General features: G+C 53.9%; 1 protein-coding gene across 1 annotated transcript in view; it reads left to right on the forward strand.

Moving 5' to 3' along the window:
- Positions 1–23,095, forward strand: part of COL4A2 (collagen type IV alpha 2 chain) — a 209,806-nt gene that overhangs the window by 174,098 nt on the left and 12,613 nt on the right. Inside the window, exons 30-40 of the mRNA XM_035293939.3 lie at positions 758–919; positions 3,150–3,320; positions 4,227–4,370; positions 9,470–9,592; positions 9,890–10,071; positions 13,480–13,543; positions 13,746–13,820; positions 15,270–15,377; positions 16,095–16,202; positions 17,083–17,154; positions 18,109–18,234. Coding sequence (XP_035149830.2) covers positions 758–919; positions 3,150–3,320; positions 4,227–4,370; positions 9,470–9,592; positions 9,890–10,071; positions 13,480–13,543; positions 13,746–13,820; positions 15,270–15,377; positions 16,095–16,202; positions 17,083–17,154; positions 18,109–18,234 — 1,335 coding nt within the window. The remainder of the gene's footprint in view (positions 1–757; positions 920–3,149; positions 3,321–4,226; positions 4,371–9,469; positions 9,593–9,889; positions 10,072–13,479; positions 13,544–13,745; positions 13,821–15,269; positions 15,378–16,094; positions 16,203–17,082; positions 17,155–18,108; positions 18,235–23,095) is intronic.

Here is a 23,095-nt window from a genome sequence, read left to right on the forward strand (position 1 = left end):
AATTTCCCAGGCAGTTTCCTAAAGAAATTACCTACAACATGGACACGGATAAACATACCAAGAAAAGAAAACTCTCGAACTATTCCTGACAGTGCTGTTTGCAAAAGCGAAAAACATGGGGAGGATGTGATGGAATGTATTGACTGTGGAGTATTGACTGTGGAGTATTGACTGTGGAGTGTTAACTGTGGAGTATTGACTGTGGAGTATTAACTGTGGAGCATTGACTGGAGTATTAACTGTGGAGTATTGACTGGAATATTGACTGTGGAGTTATTAACTGTGGAGTATTGACTGGAGTATTGACTGTGGAGTATTAACTGTGGAGTATTGACTGGGGAGTATTGACTGGGGAGTATTAACTGTGTCCGTGTGATAGAGTTTTATTCATGCAGTTATTTTAAATGTTTGCAAAGACTATTTTTGAATGTGGCAAAATGTTCAAAATATAATGAGTGAAAAAAAGAAAGTCGGTTGAACCTGTACTTAGAGTGCAGCGTCAGCTCTGCAAATGTCTGGTTACTGATAGGAATGGAAGCGGGCAGGAAGGACGGAGACTCAGTGGCAGCCACTCTCCCTGGGTGACAGTGTGCGTTGCTTTGATTTTACCCTTTATGTGTCTTTGTGTTTTCCTGATTCTCCAGAGTCCAGAACAACATGAAGTACTATTTTTACGGAATGAGTGTGGCGGGGAGAGGCTGTCTGTGATGAACAGTCCAGAGTCGGCCCCCACAGCTCTTGTCTCTGATTCCTGCAGGAAGCCAAGGGATGCCTGGGATGCCCGGGCTGAAGGGCCAGCTGGGCTTCCCGGGACCGTCCGGCCAGCCAGGCCTGTCCGGGCCTCCAGGACAGCATGGATTCCCAGGAGCTCCTGGCCCAGAGGGGCCTTTGGGACTGCCAGGAACCCTGGGCCTTGGAGGTAAGGCTCCAGCCCTCCCACAAACAGGCGCGGTCCTCACTGGGACTGCCAAGAGAACCGGCACTGCCTTCCCTGCGGAGCTCTCAAACTCTGTTCTGTGGAACCCCTTAAGAGCTGCAGGGATTCCCAAACCAGAACATGGATTTCACCTGACAAGGAGACATAAACAGCCTGAGACATTGGCTCTTCCTCTGTACCTGTTATATATATTAAAGGTCTAGGGAAGGTCTCATCAGGAAAAAAAAGAAAAATTCCCACTGCAAAAGTTCAGGATCCCTGCTCTGATATGGAGAGGAGAAACTGTCTCCTGAAAGTGCAGGTTGGAAAGACAGGTGGCTCCATCAGGGAAGCCTGGGGTGGGGCTGGAGCAGAGGATCAGGAGGGAAGCCTGGGGTGGGGGCTGGAGCAGAGGAGTAGGGAGGGAAGCCTGGGGCAGGGGCTGGAGCAGAGGAACAGGAGGGAAGCCTGGGGCGGGGGCTGGAACAGAGGAGCAAGGAGGGAAGCCTGGGGTAGGGGCTGGAGCAGAGGAGCAGGAAGGGAAGCCTGGGGCAGGGGGCTGGAGCAGAGGAGCAGGAGGGGAGCCTGGCCGGCATGCCCGTCGCACAGAGGCCAAGGCAGCTGGCACAGGCTACCCGGAAGGCAGGCAGGGGCACAGCGTCCACGGCATCACCCATGTGAAGGGTCCGCTGCTGCCCGGGCCACTCACCCGGCACTCCGCACGGCCATTTTCCCACGTCACCGTCCAGTGAAACTGTCAGTGCAGGTTGGAAGAATGAATCAGTAAACTTTCTCACATTTTTGTTTTGTCCAGAAAAACAACTTTTTAAGAAGTGTTGTGAGTCACCAAAGGACACTGTAACTGAGTGGGAAAGACGCGATTGCCTGGTGAGGATGGTCTCATGGACCACGTTCACCTTTCAGAAACTCCCAATCTTACTAGGGTTCTCTGGTTTGCCGCAGTCAGGCGACAGCTTTGTCCAGGACCTTAGCAGGTCTTGCTAGGGAGCCGCCATGCCACTCGAAGACGCACACTGGCTTCCCCCATGTGGAACCTCGCCTGTGTGCAAGAGCTGGGGGCTGGACTCAGGTAGGGTCCGCTCCGCCAGTGCCGCGCTGGCCACTGGCTTCCTGGGGTAGCAAACCCGGACGGGAGGTTCAGGCTCCCATCTCAGTACCAGCAGGGCCATGCTGGTCTCAGCTGCTGAGCACCAGCTAAACACAGCTTTGTGTGGCGTGTACAAGACCCATAGGAAAGCTTGTCCTAAAGGAGATTTAGGTGGGGAGAGAGACACACACATTAGAAGGCTCCCGCTCCGCCCAGGCGAGCCAGCAGAACCAGGCCACGCAGCCTCCAGTGACCCAGAGAAGATAGGACAGGCAGGTCAGAGCAAGCCCAAGGGAGGAAGTGCCCGGCGCCGGCCGGGAGAAGGCTGGGACTGGGATGTGCGGTGCTCTCTAGGAAAGAGAGCTGGATGCCCCAGCACAGGCAGGATTGCCCAGGGAACACTTGGAGACTGTGAACCCCTAGACCGGCTGGGGAAGAGAGCCTGAATGTGAGGGGCTGGGAGTTTGGATAGGAAGATTGGGCCAGATGTTAGGGGGAGTGAATGCTGAGCTAAGGAGTTAGAGCCTCGAGGCCCGTGGGGCCTTTGGGAGTTTTTAACAGAGAAATGCATTCAGAAGGGATTTTAGGGACCCAGCAGGCAGCCGTTGGAGGGCTTGGAGTCGGGGGAGGCAGGAGGACCACTGTGGGCTGGGAGCTGCCAAGCTCACGACAGCAGCAATGATGAGGCGGGAACTCGGAGACCAGAGAGGGCAGCAGCAGCGAATGGGCAGCTGGAGGGTCCCCCCAGCCTAGCCCTGAGCTAGTGATGTTCTCAAGGAATAGACCAGCTCTTGACTAACCCCAGTGACGGTGCCCTAGCCAGAGCTGGTAAGGCCCCCCAGTCACATCAGCACCCAGACAGCTTTGTCCCTTGGCTTCTGAAGGCGGCAGTGGGAAAGCCATGTTGGCTGGCGCCACCAGCACAGCCTCAACCTCCAGACAAAGACCTCTCCGGAAAGGCCAGCCCCGGGGTCTTGCTCCTGTCACTTTGGAAAGTCACCCCAACGTGGAGGTTTTCCACTTTCCTCCAAGAAGCTTTTCTTACAGAACCCTCGATGCAGTAAAAGCAGAAGAGAAGTTTCCTGTGTGTGTGTCCACCCTCTGATTTGCTCCTCTTCCCGACAGGTCTGCCTGGAGATAGAGGGGAGCCCGGCGACGTGGGTGCTCCCGGCCCTGTGGGCATGAAAGGTGTCTCTGGTGACACAGGAGATGCTGGCTTGGCGGGAGAGCGAGGCCGTCCAGGAAGCCCTGGGTTTAAAGGAATTGATGGAATGCCTGGGGCCCCCGGGCTCAAAGGTAATTGTGACTGTGGCCACTGGATCACTTTGTGGGAAGGTTGGGTCTGATAAACTCTGACCTAGGACAGCTCCACTGGGCACCTCTATGGGCTGCGGGGCTGGCCGCACACTTCTGCAGGCTGGAGGCCTGGGGACTCCCCCACCCAGGAGACAAGCCCTGGGACAACTGGTGCATGCTGCTTAGACACAGGTGGGACGATGTGCCTGACAGAACCCGTTTATGAATCTACCTGGACAGACGGCTCCTCCCTGGGAAACATCATCTTAGTGTAAATGTCACCCTCTGCACGGGGAGGTTTTTGGAGAGGTCCACTCAGGAGCCCGGATTCAGATCCAGAGGTTATTTGGTGAACTTGAAACCAAAGCAGAGCAAAGTGATTGGTTACAGGACAGGTTTATTTCAGCACAAGCTGGCCAGTCTGGAAGCAGAGCCCTCCAGCCCGTGAACATTGCTGGAGACACACGGGTTGGTCTTTTCATTACTGGAGACACACAGGCCTGTCTTTCTGTTGTGGAGACACCTTGGCCTGTCCTTCCGTTGCTGGAGACACTGGTCCATCTTTCTGTGGCCTCTGTCGCCTTCTCATGCCAGGTGCTCCCTTCCGCCTTTGTCTTGATGGGCCGGCATCACCTTCAGATTTCCCTGCTAGTCTTCCTTCCTGACCTTTGTATGTTTCCCCACTGCCAACGTCCGGTCTGGAGACAGGCTGACTCTGGAACGCTGTCTGTTAACAACAGGGGTCAACAGAGAGAGTTGCTTAGAAGGTGGTGTCCCTGGAAATCCCTCTTTTAGGTTCAGAACTTCTCACTTGAGTTGCACTGCCGAAATGTGGAGACGTGAGATGGAAACGTCCCGTGCATTTTATTCCTGTCTAATCCAGCACTTTTCTTCTTTCCTCTGAAGGAGAGAGAGGCTCGCCTGGGATGGACGGTTTCCAGGGCATGCCTGGACTCAAAGGGAGACCCGGGATTCCGGGGAGCAAAGGCGAGGCAGGATTTTTCGGAATACCTGGTCTGAAGGGTCTGGCTGGTGAACCAGGTTTTAAAGGTATGCTCCTCTGTAAACATCCTTCTTACCTGGTCAAGACCCTTGTATGATGGCGTAACATTGCCCAGAATGAATTTCTGAAAACCCACATCCAGGAACCCTAGAGCTAGAAGCTGATAAACCAAACAAAACGAACTAACAAAAACTCAAAGGCTTTCTCCCCGTCTCAGCACGCCGACCGTGTGTCAGGGAATAACCTCCCTGTCTCAGCACACTGACCATGTGTCAGGGAATAACCTTCTCCCTGTCTCAGCACACTGACCGTGTGTCAGGGAATAACCTTCTCCCTGTCTCAGCACACTGACCGTGTGTCAGGGAATAACCTTATCCCTGTCTCAGCACACTGACCGTGTGTCAGGGAATAACCTTCTCCCTGTCTCAGCACACTGACCGTGTGTCAGGGAATAACCTTCTCCCTGTCTCAGCACACTGACCATGTGTCAGGGAATAACCTCCCTGTCTCAGCACACTGACCGTGTGTCAGGGAATAACCTCCCTGTCTCAGCACACTGACGATGTGTCAGGGAATAACCTCCCTGTCTCAGCACACTGACCGTGTGTCAGGGAATAACCTCCCTGTCTCAGCACACTGACCGTGTGTCAGGGAATAACCTCCCTGTCTCAGCACACTGACCGTGTGTCAGGGAATAACCTTCTCCCTGTCTCAGCACACTGACCGTGTGTCAGGGAATAACCTTCTCCCTGTCTCAGCACACTGACCATGTGTCAGGGAATAACCTCCCTGTCTCAGCACACTGACCGTGTGTCAGGGAATAACCTTCTCCCTGTCTCAGCACACCGACCGTGTGTCAGGGAATAACCTTCTCCCTGTCTCAGCACACTGACCGTGTGTCAGGGAATAACCTTCTCCCTGTCTCAGCACACTGACCGTGTGTCAGGGAATAACCTTCTCCCTGTCTCAGCACACTGACCATGTGTCAGGGAATAACCTCCCTGTCTCAGCACACTGACCGTGTGTCAGGGAATAACCTTCTCCCTGTCTCAGCACACCGACCGTGTGTCAGGGAATAACCTTCTCCCTGTCTCAGCACACTGACCGTGTGTCAGGGAATAACCTTCTCCCTGTCTCAGCACACTGACCGTGTGTCAGGGAATAACCTCCCTGTCTCAGCACACTGACCGTGTGTCAGGGAATAACCTTCTCCCTGTCTCAGCACACTGACCGTGTGTCAGGGAATAACCTTCTCCCTGTCTCAGCACACTGACCATGTGTCAGGGAATAACCTCCCTGTCTCAGCACACCGACCGTGTGTCAGGGAATAACCTTCTCCCTGTCTCAGCACACTGACCATGTGTCAGGGAATAACCTCCCTGTCTCAGCACACTGACCGTGTGTCAGGGAATAACCTTCTCCCTGTCTCAGCACACCGACCGTGTGTCAGGGAATAACCTTCTCCCTGTCTCAGCACACTGACCGTGTGTCAGGGAATAACCTCCCTGTCTCAGCACACTGACCGTGTGTCAGGGAATAACCTTCTCCCTGTCTCAGCACACTGACCGTGTGTCAGGGAATAACCTTCTCCCTGTCTCAGCACACTGACCATGTGTCAGGGAATAACCTCCCTGTCTCAGCACACCGACCGTGTGTCAGGGAATAACCTTCTCCCTGTCTCAGCACACCGACCGTGTGTCAGGGAATAACCTTCTCCCTGTCTCAGCACACTGACCGTGTGTCAGGGAATAACCTTCTCCCTGTCTCAGCACACTGACCGTGTGTCAGGGAATAACCTTCTCCCTGTCTCAGCACACTGACCGTGTGTCAGGGAATAACCTTCTCCCTGTCTCAGCACACCGACCATGTGTCAGGGAATAACCTTCTCCCTGTCTCAGCACACTGACCGTGTGTCAGGGAATAACCTCCCTGTCTCAGCACACTGACCGTGTGTCAGGGAATAACCTCCCTGTCTCAGCACACTGACCATGTGTCAGGGAATAACCTTCTCCCTGTCTCAGCACACTGACCGTGTGTCAGGGAATAACCTCCCTGTCTCAGCACACTGACCATGTGTCAGGGAATAACCTTCTCCCTGTCTCAGCACACTGATCGTGTGTCAGGGAATAACCTCCCTGTCTCAGCACACTGACCGTGTGTCAGGGAATAACCTCCCTGTCTCAGCACACTGACCGTGTGTCAGGGAATAACCTTCTCCCTGTCTCAGCACACTGACCGTGTGTCAGGGAATAACCTCCCTGTCTCAGCACACTGACCGTGTGTCAGGGAATAACCTCCCTGTCTCAGCACACTGACCGTGTGTCAGGGAATAACCTCCCTGTCTCAGCACACTGACCATGTGTCAGGGAATAACCTTCTCCCTGTCTCAGCACACTGACCGTGTGTCAGGGAATAACCTTCTCCCTGTCTCGGCACACCAACCGTGTGTCAGGGAATAACCTTCTCCCTGTCTCAGCACACCAACCGTGTGTCAGGGAATAACCTTCTCCCTGCCTCAGCACACTGACCATGTGTCAGGGAATAACCTTCTCCCTGTCTCAGCACACTGACCGTGTGTCAGGGAATAACCTTCTCCCTGTCTCAGCACACTGACCGTGTGTCAGGGAATAACCTTCTCCCTGTCTCAGCACACTGACCGTGTGTCAGGGAATAACCTTCTCCCTGTCTCAGCACACTGACTGTGTGTCAGGGAATAACCTTCTCCCTACCTCAGCACACTGACCGTGTGTCAGGGAATAACCCTAACCAAAGGAAACTCTTGAGAACCAAAATGCTGGCCTGGCTAAGAACCAAGTATGTCATGAGAACGTGTTCCACCGTGACCGTACGTCAGTCAGCTGGTTCCGAAACCTTATTACTCTCCAGAGTTAGAGCTTTTACAAGTTTCCAGCAAAATAGAAATTGCAGTTAGGGTGCTCATTTTAAGATTTTTACTCACACCTGCATTTTCAAATAGTCTTCGTGTTAACAGATTTCAGGCTATTTCAGGCAAAAAATGCCATTTTAAAATTAGGTAATTTTCAGCTCCACAGTAACATTTTCCTGAAGCCTCCTTAGGGAGGAGTTAACCATGCAGGTGTCCGTCCCTGCACTGGTGGACACGCTCTGTCTATGCAGATGTCTGTCCCTGCACTGGTGGGCACGCTCTGTCCATGCGGGTGTCCATCCCTGCTCTAGTGGACACGCTCTGTCCATGGGTGTGTCCATCCCTGCACTAGTGGACACACTCTGTCCATGCGGGTGTCCGTCCCTGCACTGGTGGGCACGCTCTGTCTATGCAGATGTCTGTCCCTGCACTGGTGGGCATGCTCTGTCCATGGGGGTGTCCGTCCCTGCACTGGTGGGCACACTCTGTCCATGTGGTTGTCCGTCCCTGCACTCGTGGACATACTCTGTCCATGGGGGTGTCCGTCCCTGCACTGGTGGGCACGCTCTGTCCATGCGGGTGTCCGTCCCTGCACTGGTGGACATGCTCTGTCCATGGGGGTGTCCGTTTCTGCACTGGTGGGCACGCTCTGTCCATGTGGTTGTCCATCCCTGCACTGGTGGACACGCTCTGTCCATGCAGGTGTCCGTCCCTGCACTGGTGGACATGCTCTGTCCATGGGGGTGTCCGTTTCTGCACTGGTGGGCACGCTCTGTCCATGTGGTTGTCCATCCCTGCACTGGTGGACACGCTCTGTCCATGGGGGTGTCCGTCCCTGCACTGGTGGACACGCTCTGTCCATGGGGGTGTCCGTCCCTGCACTGGTGGACACGCTCTGTCCATGGGGGTGTCCGTCCCTGCACTGGTGGACACGCTCTGCCCATGGGGGTGTCCGTCCCTGCACTGGTGGACACGCTCTGTCCATGTGGTTGTCCGTCCCTGCACTGGTGGACACGCTCTGTACATGGGGGTGTCCGTCCCTGCACTGATGGGCACGCTCTGTCCATGTGGTTGTCCGTCCCTGCACTGGTGGACATGCTCTGTCCATGGGGGTGTCCGTCCCTGCACTGGTGGACATGCTCTGTCCATGGGGGTGTCCGTCCCTGCACTGGTGGGCACGCTCTGTCCATGTGGTTGTCCGTCCCTGCACTGGTGGGCACACTCTGCCCATGGGGGTGTCCGTCCCTGCACTGGTGGGCACGCTCTGTCCATGCAGGTGTCCGTCCCTGCACTGGTGTTCACGCTCTGTCCATGTGGTTGTCCGTCCCTGCACTGGTGGACACGCTCTGTCCATGGGGGTGTCCGTCCCTGCACTGGTGGGCACGCTCTGTCCATGTGGTTGTCCGTCCCTGCACTGGTGGGCACGCTCTGTCCATGTGGGTGTCCATCCCTGCACTGGTGGGCACGCTCTGTCCGTGGGGGTGTCCATCCCTGCACTGGTGGACACACTCTGTCCGTGGGGGTGTCCATCCCTGCACTGGTGGACACACTCTGTCCGTGGGGGTGTCCGTTCCTGCACTGGTGGGCATGCTCTGTGGGGTCAGGACCAATTTATGATTTTGATCCCATTAGTCTCTAGCTTAGTACTGAACACAGAGTAAATGCTTAGAGAATGAAACTCAATTATTTTCACTCCTCATTCCTCCAATGAGGATGGATTCTGGGCATCCCCAGCCTGATCTAGCACAGTTCCCCACCCGGCCGGCAGCTCTGGGCCCCTACCCTCCGCAATTCCTCAGCCCCTCTGAACCCCGCAGAAACCTTCCTTCCATGCTTCCCCTCCCTGTGAAGGCGCCTGCAGGAGGCACAGAGCTGGCACCTTCCTCTCGGGCCTTCCCACTTGGACCAAGGCACATCACGGTTTCATCAGAGCACACATGGCAAAATGACCCTCTCACAAAACATCCTATGGAAGCCAGCTGGCTGTGACCGCTCCCTCTGCATCTGCTGGCGGGCATGCCTGCCACTAGGGAGGTACTGTGTGCTCAGCGACACTGGCCTCAGGCCAGAGACCCTGGAGCCACCACCCAATTCCGACAACTCCAATGGAGAGGAGAGGCGTTCACCACCCTTGGTCTCTCTCCGAGGCTTCCCCGCCTGGGGGAGATGTGCAGCCCCTGTGGCCCAGGGCCCAGGCATTCACCTATGTCCTGTGAAGGCTGGAGTCCCCGGGAGTGACAGCACTCTATTTTCTTCCAGGCAGCCGAGGGGATCCTGGGCCCCCAGGACCACCTCCCATCATCCTGCCAGGAATGAAAGACATCAAGGGGGAGAAAGGAGATGAAGGGCCTATGGGGCTGAAAGGATACCTGGGCGCGAAAGGTGAGCCTTCTGACCCGCCCCCCGGGGCCTTCTCCCTGCCGCCCCGGCTGGCACCTGCTCCCACGCCCTCTGTCCAGGACACCCATGCCGGTTTCCTCGTGCTTTTTGTCTCTGGGTGCCCTGCATGTCCACAGCCGGTGCAGGGTTGTTCTCTGATGCCAGAGTAACCCCACCTTCCCATCTTCAGATTCTCAGCACTTAAGACAGCAAAATGCATCCGGGCTGCAAAATTGAAAACTTCAGGAGGGCAGGCGCTGCCTCCTCACCAGAGTGTTATAGGCTGGGGTCTTCCTGCAGGTACCCAAGGAATGCCAGGCATCCCGGGGCTGTCAGGAATCCCTGGACTGCCTGGGCGGCCTGGCCACATCAAAGGACTCAAGGGAGACATTGGAGCCCCCGGCATCCCTGGTTTGCCAGGATTCCCTGGGGTGGCCGGCCCCCCTGGAATTACAGGATTCCCAGGATTCACAGGAAGCCGGGTGAGTGGGTGTCTTTTGCTCCCCTTGTTCTGTGAGCCCCTCTCCCGTTTGCTTGTTGATGAACATGCTTTGGTCTGGTGTTTGCTAGGGTGAGAGTGTCAGCGGCAGGTTCGGGGCAGCCTCGGGCTTGGCGGAGTCCACACAGCCCTGTAAGGCGCTGCTGCACATGGACACCGTGGGGATGTGCTGTGGGTCCACCCAGCTGCCGTGGCCCTTCTGTGGGCTTGTGCTGGGTGAAGCACGCTGTCTGCATTTTCCATGAGGGCCTTGAGAGAATAAAACTCAAATCTCCAGGGCTCAGAGCTGTGAAGTTGAGCACGTCATTGACACCAGGCCTGAGAGCCCACAACTGAATCAAAGCATGGACCTGGGGCCGGGCAGCCTGGCTTCCCGTCTGGCCACCATTCACTCAGCCTTTGTTCCACAGATGTCTGTTGAACACTTGGTGTGGGCCAGACACGCTGCTGTGATGGTAACGATGCTGACCCCTGACCCTGGGCAGGGCTCTCACTTCTCCACACCTTCTCCCTCAGCTGCAGGATGAGTGCTATATAAACAGTGACGTAACGTAACACAGTGTGGCTCCCCACAGATTGCGTCTCCTAGAATTCCATTTCTATCCCCTTTCATGTAAAGATAGTGTATTCTCACAGTCCCCAGCCCATGGCTGGCCTTCCCAGGGGGATGGGCACATGGGGAGCAGATCAGAGGTCTGGGTCCCTAGGTGTGATCCCTTAGTGGCAGGACCAGATCTGCCCTGTGTGTCTGGCCCACCTCGATGTACTGAATTATTCAGGGTCTTCCTCCCCTCACCCCCAAAACCTGTGGCTGACAGGATCTTCTAGCTGATCTTGTGTGCACTATTCAGCTCACTTTAGAAAAGAAAGATGCCAGTCAGGTGCAGTGGCTCATGCCTATAATCTCAGTACATTGGGAGGCTGAGGCAGGCAGATCACTTGAGGTCAGGAGTTCAAGACGAGCCTGGCCAAAATGGTGAAACCCCGTCTCTACCAAAAATATAAAAAATTAGCTGGGTTTGGTGGTGCATGCCCATAATCCCAGCTACTCATGAGGATGAGGTAGGAGAATCACTTGAACCTAGGAGACAGAGGTTGCAGGGAGCTGAGATCATGCTACTGCACCCCAGCCTGGGTGACAGAGCAAGACTCCATCTCAAAAAGAAAAAAGCAAGATGCCTGTGTGCCAAAGACACGTACAGCAACATCCAGTGGACGCTCATTCATAACAGCTGGAAACCAGAAAATAGCCCACATGTCCATCAACAGGGAAAAGAATACACGAACCAGACACAGTATTACCGGTGCCTTCCGTCTCCACACACAGGATTAAAAGGAGAATTCTTGGTAACATCCAACAACCTAACTACATTTTCCAACTTTATATTGAACAAAATAAACCAGAAACAGAAAAGTACACGATTCAGTTTCACGCATGTGAAGCTGCAGAACGGGCGAGGCTGTTTGAACGGGGTGTCAGGAGCGCCGCTGCTTTAGAATAAATGAGCACGGCAGATTCAGACCAGACACGGCATTGCCTGAGCATTTTACCTCCACACGCGGGCAGCCGTGACAGAGTGCTGCCCGTCCTCTATGTCTGTGAGTAACATGTGAGTTAAAATTCACTAAGCTGTGCATTTCAGAGGAGTGCACATGGCTTTGTTTAAGTTATGCCTCAGAGAAGTAAACTTCGAAAAAGAAAAATAGAGCATCATCTAAACAAAGGTACAGCCTGTGGATACCCTCCCCCTTCCTCACACAAAGGAGCTTTTTTGTTTTGGAGACAGAGTCTGGTCCTGTGGCCCAGGCTGGAGTACAGCAGCATGATCTCGGCTCACTGTAACCTCCACCTCCCAGGTTGAAGCAATTCTCCTGCCTCAGCCTCCCAAGTAGCTGAGATTACAGGCACCCATCACCATGCCCAGCCTATTTTTGTATTTTCAGTAGAGATAGGGTTTCACCATGCTGGCCAGGCTGGTCTCAAACTCCTGACCTCAGGCGATCCATCTGCCTTGGCCTCCCAAAGTACTGGGATTACAGGCACGAGCCTCCGTGCCCAGCCTAGCTGTATTAATATTGCAGCAACTCATGTTAAGCCATGCTTGGGCCTCGGTGCTGTAGCACTGAATTCTCAGTGGCATCAAGGTAAACCAGAACACTCAGGTTCCCTCTGGAGAGGAAACCACTCTGGAGAGGAGAACTAGGGTTTCCGGGAAGCCACAGATCAACCCAGGCATCTTCCCAATCTCCTCACCAGCCACCCGTGTCATTCCGGAGAAGTTTCCCACTGTGCACGGAGGGAAATGCACAGCTCCATATCTGTATTATAATCTAGAGGGTAGGTTCTACCGTCTGGCTGCCCAAGTTGAAGTCCCAGTTCTGCAACTTGCTGGCTGAGTGACCTTAAGCAAAACTTTTCTGTGCCTCAGTTCCCTTGTCTGTTGAATGGGAAGTAATGGTGCCTACCTGGCAATGTTTGTTTTGTTTTGTTTTTTTTCTGAGATGGAATCTTGCTCTGTTGCCCAGGCTGGAGTGCAGTGGCCCAATCTTGGCTCACTGCAACCTCCACCTCCCAGATTCAAGCAATTCTCTGCCTCAGCCTCCCAAGTAGCTGGGATTACAGGAGCCTGCCACCATGCCCAGCTAATTTTTGTATTTTTAATAGAGATGAGGTTTCACCATCTTGGCCAGTCTGGTCTTGAACTCTTGACATCAGGTGGTCCACCCGCCTCAGCCTCCCAAAGTGCTGGGATTACAGGCGTGAGCCACTGCGCCCAGCCACCTGGCAGGGTTTTCATGAGATGTGAGGGTCCACCACGAGTGCCTGGGAAAACATGACAGAGCGAGGATGTGGTCACCACGGTGACGGACACCTGGGCCACTGATGTTCTTAATTATGGTGCATTTGCCAAGCTTGTTTCATTTCATCACTTAGCAGTTCCGTACGAACAGCAAGGCCAGGCACAGTGGGAGGCGGAGGAGGGAGAATCACTTGAACCCAGGAGTTCAAGACCAGCTGGGACGACATAGTAAGATCCTGTCTCTACTAAAATTTAAAAACTATTAGCCAGGCATGATGGCTCACACCTGTAATCCCAGCTACACAGAAGGCTGAAACGGAAGGGTGGCTCGAGCCCAGGAAATCAAGGCAGCATTGAGCTGTGATCACGCTTCTGTACTCCAACCTGGGTAACAGAGCAAGATCCCGTCTCAGAAAAAAAAAGAACAGCTACACAGACCGCCTATGATACACACTGAAAAACTCTGCAAAATGACAAAATCACAAACTTTGAGTATTATTGTTAGCATACTGGATAGTTACATAGGTGTGCTACCTTCAGAGTTACAACTGACTTCACAGCCTTCTAACATGGTTCACATCTGTCTCCAGGGTGACAAAGGTGCCCCGGGGAGAGCAGGCCTGTACGGCGAGGCTGGCCAGACCGGTGATTTCGGTGAGTGCTGTCCGTCCGGTGAGAACCGGGAGTCCACAATTCAGAGCTCTCTGAGCGTGTGAGGCAATGTCAGACCTGCGAGTGCTGTTAGTTATCTTAAAGCAAATTATTATTGTTAGGAATATAACAAAATAGAAGTTGCAAAACTCGTGACCTTCCAACGGGAAGCCTTGTTCTTAGCCATCTTTTTTGCACGTAACAGGTGATATCGGGGACACTATAAATTTGCCAGGAAGACCAGGCCTGAAGGGGGAGCGGGGCACCGCTGGAATACCAGGTACGCAAGTTATTGTCCATTTCTTCATCTTCACCCACAGTCCTGAGCCTTTGTCCAGAGCCCGACTTGCCAAACAGATCAAATGTGGTGACACCCAGAAAGCTTGATAGTGAATGAAGTCTTCAAGCCCCATGTGCTCGTTTTCAATTAAGTTAAAGTGAAGGCAGAATCAGGACGTCTTCCTCTCTCTCTGTCTCTCTCTTTGGTACTGAAAATGGCCAGAATGGACACTCGGTGGATGAGAGTCACTGCCGTTCATAAAGCCTAACTGTTGAAAGGCTAGCTAGCGTCCTGGCTCCCGGAACACCTGAGGCTGTGCAGCCGGTGGCCGCTGACCGGAGCTTTTCAGAAACAGCCAAGGGTCCGGGAAACAGGGCGTGGGAGTCAGGCTGTCTCTTGGGAGAGACACCAGGGCAGCTGCCCAGCCCAAGCGAACTGGAGGGGTGTGTCCTGGGGTGGCACAGCGCCTCCCTTCCCTGAAAATGTGTCAGGGAAGGGATGCTACACCTCCCCCTACACACTGCTGAGGTTCCGTTCCTGAACCCCTGCCTGCAGTTATATCTCAAGGGGCCTGTGATAGTTTCTTCTCTCTGGAGATTTTCTTTATGGGAGACCCCACACAGCCCAAGTTGCTGGAGCCCCAACTGCTTGTAGGGCTGGCCTTGGTGGGCGGGAAGGGGTCTGTCTGGGGTTGCCCAGTGGGGGGCTTCTGGGCTAGTTCTTTGTCTAGAAATTGCTCTAGAATGGAAAGACGTGTTCAGTTGAGCACAGGATCGGAGCGCTGCCACTGGGAAACAGGCGCCCGCGTTTACCAGCCCTCCCGGGCTCCTTCCTTACCTGTGCCCTGCGCTCCTGGCGCTTTCCTCCTAGGTGACAGGGAGCTCTGCATGCTGAGCCATTGGGCTCTTGGCTGGCTGTGCCTCACACCCTAGGCCATGACTCTGGCCATCAGGTTTATAAAGACAGAAACAAGGACCATCATTGCCCTGTGTCTCTAATGAAGCCTTCACTTGTTCAACTGAAAATCTGTCAGGGAAGGGATGCTACCCCTCCCCCTAAGAATTATTTTTGCTGTTACCCTTTGAACATTTTGTTCTTTGTTAAACTCTGGGCCCAGAAAGGCCTTGGAGTGGGCCTCCCTGGTGTCCATCACCAGGAGACAGTATCTCAGAGCTGTGGTCCCACAGCAGAAGGGTGGGGCCGGCTATGCCCAGCATTCTTGGGGGTGTCCTGTTTTCCCTAAGACAGTGAGGGGCGCATTGGTGCTGCCTTGGACACTGGCTAGTGCAGGCTCAGAGGGTGCAAGTAGATTCAAAATCAGCTGAGGAGGGAGCATGGCAAGGTGCCTCTCTCCACTCCCGGAGGAGCAGCCGTGTGGCTTTGCCCGTCCTAGAGCCCACAAACGGGCACAGTGTCTGTCTGTTCCAAGCAGTGTGTCTGTGGTTCCAGGTCTGAAGGGATTCTTTGGAGAAAAGGGAACAGAAGGTGACATTGGCTTCCCTGGGATAACAGGCGTGACTGGAGTCCAAGGTCCTCCCGGACTTAAAGGACAAGCAGGTAAAATCTGCAGCCACACCCACTTCCTCAGGCAAGCCCTCCTGAGACCGCAAGACAAAGGCAGCCAATGCTGTCACATTCCTCCAGTCACACCCAACCCTGGATGCTCACTCGTGCCTGCTGCTAGCTCAGGAGCCTTCCTTAGGGCCGATGGCATGGAGAGAACAGCCACCTGGCCTGGGAGAGACCTGAGAATTGGGGAGAAATGAGGATGGATGAGAAGTGTCTCTTCCGCCGAGCTTCTGCCTCTCATGTAGAAGCCAACAGTGTGTAAGGGATCCCTGCATGGGTTCAATGTGCAGAACCCCTGTGAACATCCCAGGTTAGAGAAGGAGAGTGGACAGTGAGCTGGCTTCCCGCACGGCTGCTGCAGCTTCCAGCTGTTTACCCAGCACTGGGGAATGCCAAGAGGCTCATCTATCCAGGCGCTACCTCCAGGTCCTCTCCAGACATCCATTTGGATAATAGGGCGAGAATTAAAACTACACACTGTTTTCTTTCTGGCAAAGCTGAGCAAATCCTATTGAAATTGCATGTGGGGTCTAAGACCACCTGCATCTCCAGCTTGAGGGACAGTTCTGAGCTCTCATCCAACTGACACTGCAGCTCCTCTGGCCCTCAGCCCCTCCCAGAGTGGCTGCCCCTCCCACCAGGACCTCACCAGACAGTTCCCAGGGTGTCCTGTGTGCTCAGACTTAATGCTGTGTTCACCCCCAGGCTTTCCAGGGCTGACTGGGCCACCAGGGCCTCAGGGAGAGCCCGGGCGGATTGGACTGCCTGGTGGCAAAGGGGATGATGGCTGGCCAGGAGCTCCAGGCTTACCAGGTAAGGCCATGCAAAGCACGCTGTCACCCAGAGCCAGAGTCGTGGGCTGTGCGGGAGGCACCACTGAGCAGGCCAGCCTCTCTCGGGGCAACTTCTAAGGCCCATCTGAGAGCAAAGGCAGGTTTGCTGTGGCTTACGGCGGCCTACACCAACACAGCAGCACAGGGGATGCTGGTGCCCCAGGCCACTGGGAATCAAGCCAGACTCACAGATCTGCCCAGGCTTCACCTCCCAGAAGGATGAATGGCAGCCACCCAGGGAGGCTTCAGGGTCCACCTGTCATCGCCACACGGGGATGCACCGCGAGATCAGGGTGCAGGAGCAGCCCCACTGTCCCACAGTGCTGCACAGGCCACCCCGGGGCCCCTCACAGCCCCCTTGCAGCCCCAAGACAGGCCACCCTGCCGTGCTCACTGCCCACATCACAGAAGGAGTTGCCACCTGTTTGCTGTGTCCTGCTTCAGAAGTATTTACCCTCAGAAATCCAGAGGGAATGGAAATGACGCAGGTTATTTGTCCCAAGCAGCTTTTACAAACCGAACGTACAGCAGTGACCAAGCATCAGGAAAAAGCATGGGACATGTCACTCCCCAGCCCCCTTCTGGCCTAGTGAGTCTGCAAAAAAAGACTCCATGAAAGGTGTTCAAGTTCAATGGTTTCCTAGATGGCATAAGTGTGGTTAGATCACATGTTGTGTGAGTTGAGCGTGTGGCTTAGCTGCTTCCTATTCGTGAGGCTCTAGCAGGATGGTATGTATGGGTGACAGTATCAGGTGACAGTTCCAGAGCCAAGGAAACACATCTGAATTACCTTGAGTTTCTCCCACCCAGACCCCCTGTGCTGTCCTACACATGAAATAACCGTGAGTGACACCCCACAGGTTTTCCAGGACCCCGTGGGATCAGCGGCTTACACGGCTTGCCAGGCACCAAAGGCTTCCCGGGATCCCCAGGTACTCTGCGCCAGCCCAGCCCCGAGTCCCACACAGAGGCGTGGAGGGTGGGGACTCTGCGCTGCGTCTGCCCTCGCAGACTTCAGGGAAGGAAGGGTCTTAGAGAGCAGGGTGGGCTTTCTGCAAGATGATCATCCCTGAGGGACGGGTCCAGGCCCTGAGGTCCTCTCCGCTGCTGAGATGTGGTCCCTTAGAATCCGTTTCTCAAGCCAGTCGCTGTGTTGAATGGACCCGTCAGGCTTTTAGACGGACAGAGAAATAGAGGCCTTGCTGTTTCAGCAGGTTTCAAAAGATAACCTCGTTTTCTTTGCAGTTTATACAAATTATTTATGTTAAGTAGAAGAAAAAAATGATCACATTTAAACTCATGTAAAAAATTAACTCATCTAAGAGGGAAAAAAGCACCCATAATCCTAAAGCTGCTTTTAGAATGTGCTCTTTGTAGATATTTCACATCACCAAATACCGCTCTCTCTACAGGTAATTCGTATGTGTGTATTTTACATGTAAACTCCAGTTCCAGTGGGCATGTGGCAGGAAATCCTCGTCAAGTTGTTTTGCTGTTTCCTGCCACAATGGCGTTGAGTGCCGGATGTGAGGACGGGAAGGCTTTAGATAGTGTTTGCTTTGGAAACCTAATTAAGGCATAGCCTGAAGAGCAGCCCCCAGGAGCCAAGAGGCCTGGAAAGGGCCCCAACTCTTTGACCCACTGTTTCTGATAGGCCTTCATTGTCTTATCCATAAAGCCAAGGGCTTCCACTGTAATCTCTGTAAGATCCCTTCCAAATCCCAGCTCCTGTGACCCGGAGGCCATATACTGTTTTGCAAGCTGAAATCCCCACGGCTGCCTCCGTTTCTCTGCTTTTGAGGCACCCCGAACTGCTCTTACACTTGGGAAAGTCAACTGTACGGTTGGAAACACTGGCCTCAGCCGCTCTGGTGACTCTTCCGCAGGTGCTGACATCCACGGAGACCCAGGCTACTCAGGTCCTCCTGGGGAGAGAGGTGACCCAGGAGAGGCCAACACCCTGCCAGGCCCTGTGGGAGTCCCAGGACAGAAAGGAGAACAAGGAGCTCCAGGTGAGGCCACACACTCCCAAGCAAACACTGCCATCCCCATTACCAGAACACACCCAGAGGTGGGGCCGTGGAGCGTCTGTGGGGTGGGAGAGGCTGCACAGAAGTGCAGGGAAGAGCGGTTCTGGGGGAGGACTTCCTGTTGCACAACCTCTCGGCTGGTCTTCAGTTTGTTAGACAATTTATTTTGTCCCATCAGTGTTAGTGAGGCACTGACCGCCCATCCTGAGGAGTAGCTGATAAGCTCCCTGGCCTAGAGACCCCTTCAGACCCTCTGTGCACCCAGGGCACTGGCGCAGGCCTTGCCGTGACAACCACTCTGAGTAGTGAATGTTCGAGGAAATAAATGCATTAAACCTCCTAGCAGAGCCACACCGACCCATACTTGGGTAGGAAATAACCAGAAACCTGTCTTCCCACCGCACAGCCTCCCTGGTCAGCAGCCAAGGTGGGCTCAAGCTTCTCGTGGCAGTGAGAAACATTCCTAGATAAAAACAGAAGCCAGGACTTTTCTGGGAGCCAGGCTGCTCAGGGTGTTGCGGTCTCATTGTGCGAGAGCCCACAGCCCCAGAGTCTGCCCCTGAGATCCATGGGCCCCTCCCACAGCCCGCCCACCCCACTAGCTTGACCACGGGCATCTCCTGGCTCAGGTACGGAAGGTGGGAAGTGCACCTGGATGGAGGTCCTGGGCACCCTGGGCTTCACAGTGGCAAAGAAACTCTCTGGTTTCCATGCACAGAGGTCTGAGCTTTTCTAGTGCCAATTCCCTGTGAAGCTAGAACCAGACACCCCATAAGAGAGGAAGTCAGATCCAAGGAGGCCAGCAACTCTGGCTTCTCCTGGGTGCAGGGATATCTCAAGGCTTGTGGATCACATCTGACCCTCCAGGATCTGCTGCCTGCCCTCTTCTCTCACCAGCTGGAAACTCCAGAATCCCCTAGCCACCGAGCTCCACAGCACTGATCTGAAGACAGGAGAAAGAGGAGGAGCTCTGCTAACAGGAGCCAGACTACCCTGGGAGGCTGCATGGTGCTTCCAGAGCCCCAGCCAGGGTGAGGATCTAGGGTCAGTCCACCAGCACGGCCCCAGCCAGGGTGAGGATCCAGGACAGTCCACCAGCACGGCCACAGCCAGGGTGAGGATCTAGAGTCAGTCCACCAGCACAGCCTCAGCCAGGGTGAGGATCTAGAGTCAGTCCACCAGCACAGCCTCAGCCAGGGTGAGGATCCAGGACAGTCCACCAGCACAGCCTCAGCCAGGGTGAGGATCTAGGGTCAGTCCACCAGCACAGCCCCAACCAGGGTGAGGATCTAGAGTCAGTCCACCAGCACAGCCTCAGCCAGGGTGAGGATCTAGGGTCAGTCCACTAGCACAGCCCCAGCCAGGGTGAGGATCTAGGGTCAGTCCACCAGCACAGCCCCAGCCAGGGCGAGGATCTAGAGTCAGTCCACCAGAACAGCCTCAGCCAGGGTGAGGATCCAGGACAGTCCACCAGCACAGCCTCAGCCAGGGTGAGGATCTAGAGTCAGTCCACCAGCACAGCCCCAGCCAGGGTGGGGATCTAGGGTCAGTCCACCAGCACAGCCGCAGCCAGGATGAGGATCTAGGGTCAGTCCACTAGCACAGCCCCAGCCAGGGTGAGGATCTAGGGTCAGTCCACCAGCACAGCCCCAGCCAGGGTGAGGATCTAGGGTCAGTCCACCAGCACAGCCTCAGCCAGGGTGAGGATCTAGGGTCAGTCCCCCAGCACAGCCCCAGCCAGGGTGAGGATCTAGGGTCAGTTCACCAGCACAGCCTCAGCCAGGGTGAGGATCTAGGGTCAGTTCACCAGCACAGCTTCAGTCAGGGGTGAGGATCTAGGATCAGTCCACCAGAACAGCCCCAGCCAGGATGAGGATCTAGGGTCAGTCCACTAGCACAGCCCCAGCCAGGGTGAGGATCTAGGGTCAGTCCACCAGCATGGCCACAGCCAGGGTGAGGATCTAGGATCAGTCCACCAGCACAGCTTCAGTCAGGGGTGAGGATCTAGGATCAGTCCACCAGAACAGCCCCAGCCAGGGTGAGGATCTAGAGTCAGTCCACCAGCACAGCCCCAGCCAGGGTGAGGATCTAGGGTCAGTCCACCAGCACAACCTCAGCCAGGGTGAGGATCTAGGGTCAGTCCACCAGCACAACCCCAGCCAGGATGAGAATCTAGGGTCAGTCCACCAGCACAGCCCCAGCCAGGGTGAGGATCTAGAGTCAGTCCACCAGCACAGCCTCAGCCAGGATGAGGATTTAGGGTCAGTCCACCAGCACAGCCCCAGCCCGGGTGAGGATCTAGGGTCAGTCCACCAGCATAAGCCTTCCAGAAGCTCAGCAATAGAGTTGACCATGCCCGTGAACTTTAAATCAGATCCCAGTGGGTTCTTGTTCTGCATCTCACATGAGCCAGGTTTTCACAATGTGACGCTGGCCGTGGAATTGAATGTCTCTAGGCTTTGTCTGTAAAATGAGAGTACAAATGCACTTGTGAGTGTGGGGAGGATGCAATGAGATACTACAGGTAAGGCTCTTGCACACAGGCCAGCAGTGAATGTTTGCCACTGTTAAAGGCCTTGAAACATAGCATTGTTTTCAGAGTGTCATGATGATCAGTTTGCCAGTCTGTCACCTGAAAGGCATCTGGGAGCACAGAAATAGGGAAGACTTGGCCAGGAGTTCTGCAGAGGAGATCTGGTACAGGGAGGGGTGGGGGAAACCAGACTGGGATTTTGACAGGGTGCACGCAGTGGCCCATAGAGGGGGGGTCACAGAACAAAGCCGCTAGCATTTGTGTGACCACGTTTTTAACATTTTAGTCACACAGCATGATGTTCAGGCCTGAACTTGACCGTAAAACACAGATTAAGATTTCCATCCACAAGGGCAGAGATTTACCTCATTTGTTTTCTGCTCTTACCTTAGCAAAATGCTTGTCGCCAAGTGAGTGCTCAACAAATATTTGTTGGAGAAGAATATTGTGAAATTGTAGGGTAACTGACATCAATGGAGAGTTATGTGCAGCTCAGAACACCCCTAAGTTAACACTGATGGCCTTATTACACATTTGATCTGGATGCCGCTCATTTACCAAAACTCTTCATGACCTACTGTGGTGTTCCCATCCCAGGGACCTGGACCATATCCCCTGCTTCCAAGCCACCGTGAGGCATGCCGCCTTTTGTAAGCCACGCCCCCCACCCTCATTCTGCGTGAACATCACAGTGGCCCCATGAGCTGATGACTTCCAAGCAGGTCCTGGAGGCCAGAGCAGACACTGCCCTTGGCCTTTGAGGCCACTGCCTCTGGCTTGTGATGAGGGAAAGACGACTTTCCATGATGACATTCACACACTGATCATAATGTCATTCAGGACACACACTCTTCTCTAAAAATATGGAAATAATTTCAATCTGTCATCTTCCTTTACGTGAGTTGCATCTCATTTGTATTAGTGCATCCTCATGCTGCTATGAAGAAATACCAGAGACTGGGTAATTTCTAAAGGAAAGAGGTTTAATTAACTCACAGTTCTGCATAGCTGGGGAGGCCTCAGGAAATTTACAATTATGGCGGAGGGGGAAGCAAACACACTGGAGGCAGGAGACAGAAGTGCTGAGTAAGGCAGGGACAGCCCCTCATAAAACGATCCGATTTCATGATCACGAGAACACCGTGAGGATAACCGCCCCACGATTCAGTCACTTCCCACCAGGTGCCTCCTACCACATGTGGGTAGTGGAACTACAATTCACTAAAAGATGAGAATTGGCTGGGGACACAGCCAAACCATATCTCAGCTCACTGAAGCTAGAATTTGCAGCCTTACCTATTTCCACAGCTGGTGGTCAAGCATCAGCTCCTGTTTGGCCTTGAGTCATGCAACATGGCCCTTCATGGAACCCCTGTTAGTGGGACTTTTTTATGTCAGTACTTGGGACAACCTGCAGGGGCTACTGAGAAATCGTGGCTGTTTTCATCTAGATTCCAACAAACTGACTCATGTTTGCTAATTGTTCTCATTAACAGAATCCTCATCACTGCAGTTAAGTTAATTATGTTTTCGTGGGAGTCTGCCAGTCTGGGGATTGCTGATCATCTAACTCAGGAATCTGCCATTATTTACTGACACTCACCATCTGTTTTGGGTACTTTGTGACAATAGCTAGAAGCAGTTCAATTGATGTCATTTTATATCAAACCACAGATGGTGGCTCACTGATGCCCTCAAGGCTAATGAACCCACTTGCGTGTTGTCTGTGATTTGTGAGACAAGTGTCACCTCTCTAAATATTTCTCTTGCTGTTTCTTTTGTCCTACTTGAAAACATGCATGGAATCCTTTCCCCTGAGATGGATAATGGATACCAGGATCTTCCAAAGGGAAAACCTCTTCCTGCTGCTGATGAGTATAGACTAGTCACAAAGCCAGAGGGGAAACAGGAAACCACTGTTCTACCTTTTCTCATTTTTATAGATTTGCATGTTTCACCCAGCTCACTCTTCCCTGCAGAGCAGAAATGATGCCCTCCTTGCCCACTTGGACATTCTGACGTTTTGTAGGGTTCTAATACTAATCTTGGTCCCCAGCCCTTCAGGAAAAACAGAAGGCTGCAGGTGGTTAGGAGGGAGAGTAGACTTCATCCACCCAGACTCAGGTCCACGCTCATTTCTGCCCATCCCTGCGCTACGGTGCATAAAGCTCCATTAGTGTCTTGTTGGCTGGCAGCACAGAGAGGAGGGGAATTTCCACAGATTTTCTTATGTGGCATTTTCCTCTTACTCTCCTACTCGTGCCAAAGAGCTCCAGCCTTTGACCCAAAAACTATTGGTTCTCATTAGCT

The sequence above is a fragment of the Callithrix jacchus genome, chromosome 1 (genome assembly GCF_049354715.1).
Source record: "Callithrix jacchus isolate 240 chromosome 1, calJac240_pri, whole genome shotgun sequence".
Taxonomy (NCBI): Eukaryota; Metazoa; Chordata; class Mammalia; order Primates; family Cebidae; genus Callithrix; species Callithrix jacchus.